Source organism: Pteropus vampyrus, unplaced genomic scaffold (genome assembly GCF_000151845.1).
Source record: "Pteropus vampyrus isolate Shadow unplaced genomic scaffold, Pvam_2.0 Scaffold250, whole genome shotgun sequence".
Lineage (NCBI taxonomy): Eukaryota > Metazoa > Chordata > Mammalia > Chiroptera > Pteropodidae > Pteropus > Pteropus vampyrus.
Genome location: NW_011889031.1, coordinates 534,562 through 537,086, shown reverse-complemented (window position 1 = coordinate 537,086; position 2,525 = coordinate 534,562). Strand labels below are relative to the sequence as shown.

Genomic DNA, 2,525 nt, shown 5'->3' with positions numbered 1-2,525 from the left:
GGACCGCCCCCTCCTCCTGATGCCACCGGGCTGTCAGCGATGACACCTCCCTCCTAGAGGGGCAGAGGTAAGGAAGCGGTCAAGGCCCCACCCCACCAAGACCTTGTCCCACTTCGTGGCTCATGACCCACCCAGTCCCCAAGTTCTGGTGTCCTGTTTAGTTTTTGGAATCCTCCCATATCCTCTATCCGCTTATTAGATATGGCCCTTCCCTCGTCCTGCCCCCCAGCTCCACATCAGCTCCTCAAGACTGCCTCCTCAAAGCACCCTCACCCCGATCCCTTGCATTTGCAGCCTCCAAGTATCCCCCTCTAAAAAAAAAAAAAGCCCACCTGCCTCAGTTTCTCCAGACTTCCCTTCCGCCAGCCTTGTACTCAAAAACTCAGTTCTTCGGAGTCCTGTCCTGCCAGGTCGCCACCCCCAGAGCACTCTCTACTCCCTAGGACCTGTCCCCTAAGATCTTCCAGGCTTCACCCCCGAATCCCGCTCACCTCAGCTCCTCAAGGCCGGCGGAGACCTTCTGCAACTCCTGCTCGCTCACGATGGGGCTCTCCCCTGATCGGGGCCCCATTCCCCAGCCGCCTATGGCCAGGCCTCGTGGTCGCGGGGGCTCGTCGGGGCTCCCAGGAGGGCCGGAGCAGCCTGGGGGCTGGGCAGCCGGGAAGAGGCCCTGCCGGGAGAGACCGGCCTCAAGCTTCTGCTCCAGCTCGTGCAGCTCGGCCTCTTGCCTCCGAGGCGTCTCGTCCTGCAGCTGCTGCTGGAGGTAGCGCAGCTTCTCCTGGGACACGGAAGGAGGGCAGCGTCACTGCGGCCAGCCCCTCGCCTCCCATGCCCACCTTTATCCTCAAATCCAGCCAATGAATCTCCCAGATTGGAAAGTAAATGAACATGGGGCTGGGGGATTGAGAAGTCCAGTGGAAGTAAATGGACTCCTACTTGCTGTTCCTGGGGACGTTCGTCCCGTTTGAAGCCGAGCTGGAGTCCAACTCACTTTAACCTCCTGCTGGCTGCCTCCCTGTCTCTGTCCAGCCCTCCACCCCAGTCTGATCCTTCAGAGTATCAAAGGAAGAACGATTGAGGCTTTTCCCACGTTTCACTGGGAAATAAGTGGGCGGGATGGGCGTTCCCACTCAAGGTCCGACACAGGTCTCTCTCTCTCGCACCTGACTATGTCTGTGCACCGAGAAGTGTGACCGTGAACACACAGGGGCGGTGTGAGGGTGGCAGCGGCAGGGCGCGAAGTTGCACCTGGAGTCTACCTCAAGAACCTCAAGCCCCCGATCCCCTCACCAAGCCCTGGGACCCCCGCCCGCACCCCCATACCTCCAGCAGGGCCGAGTTCTGCTTCAGGACGTTGGTTTTTATCTCAGCATCTTCCACCGACCGGGTCACCTTCCGGCAGTTCTCCTGGGTCAGGACACCAGGGCGGGGGCCCTGCCTTCCCATTCCAGTCCCGCCTCCCAGCCCTTCCCCCGTTTCCACACGGGCTCTGACGCGGCATGGAGACACGCCGGCTTCTCCCCCAGCGTTTGCCCTCCGCTTCGTGGTCTGCCCATGGGACCCGGGCGGGGTCCCTTGGTGAAAGGGATGGCTTCCCCCTTCAACCTCTCCGTGCTACGTTTCCACTTCCTCCCACCTCCCGCTCCGTGCCCCCCTCTTCCTACGTCCACTCCCTTGGCCCAGCCCACTCCGGCCCCTCAACGGCTCACCTTGAGCTGGCTACAGTACCCTTCCAGTTCTTCCGCCTCCTGCCTCCTCCTCTCCAGATTCTCGCTCAGCACAGAACACTCACTCTGGAGCATGGAAGAGACGAGGGGTTAGCCGGGGCCTCAGGGGGACACCCCATGGGGAGGAGAGGCTGGACCTGGGAAGTTTGCTTTTCCTTCTCAGCCTCTACCTCCCCAGCTGGGCTATGGGAGCGATGATGTGGTGAGTTGGAGGCGGGCTCTAAGAGGGCAGGGTAGCCATGGAGGAAGGGAGGTGTTGGGGGGGGCGGGGAGTTCTCACACCTGCAGCGTCTGCACGTGCTGATTCACCCGGGTGGTCTTTTCCTTCAGGCTGGTGATAGAGTCTTTGGCGCGGACCAGTCCACTGTTGACCCCACTCTGGGGAAGGATGGGAGACAGGGAGGTCATGGGTGTGTGGGCGCAAACCCCAACCCCAAGGAAAACTCTAGACCTGAGCGGGGGGCGCCTCGCTTCACACCTTGATCCTGTCCTGGGGTGGCACTTTGGGCCAGGGCCGCACCTCTCTGATCCCTGCACCATAAAACCAGGGGTGGATGTGATTTCTGCTTGGCAGATGGGAAGAAAAATAAGTTGGACCAGGAGGGAGTGGGGGATGGGGGGAGCACTCAGACATGGCGGTGGGGCGGGAAGGGCACGTGGATAGAGAAACAGGCTCAACCAAACAGTCCACAGACATAAATAAGATAGACTTAAAACACATGCACTGTCTTTCCAGGCACTGGAGAATTCTAAAGATCAGCCACTTTTCAGACACAAGCATTCACTGTGCACCAGGCC

The 2,525-nt window shown here is 60.4% G+C and overlaps 1 protein-coding gene across 1 annotated transcript in view; it reads right to left on the bottom strand.

Moving 5' to 3' along the window:
- Positions 1-2,525, bottom strand: part of TSKS (testis specific serine kinase substrate) — a 14,908-nt gene that overhangs the window by 5,653 nt on the left and 6,730 nt on the right. Inside the window, exons 3-6 of the mRNA XM_011374522.2 lie at positions 2,010-2,105; positions 1,710-1,793; positions 1,324-1,407; positions 492-778 (exon numbers count right to left, since the gene is read on the bottom strand). Of these exons, the coding sequence (XP_011372824.1) occupies positions 492-778; positions 1,324-1,407; positions 1,710-1,793; positions 2,010-2,105 (551 nt within the window). The remainder of the gene's footprint in view (positions 1-491; positions 779-1,323; positions 1,408-1,709; positions 1,794-2,009; positions 2,106-2,525) is intronic.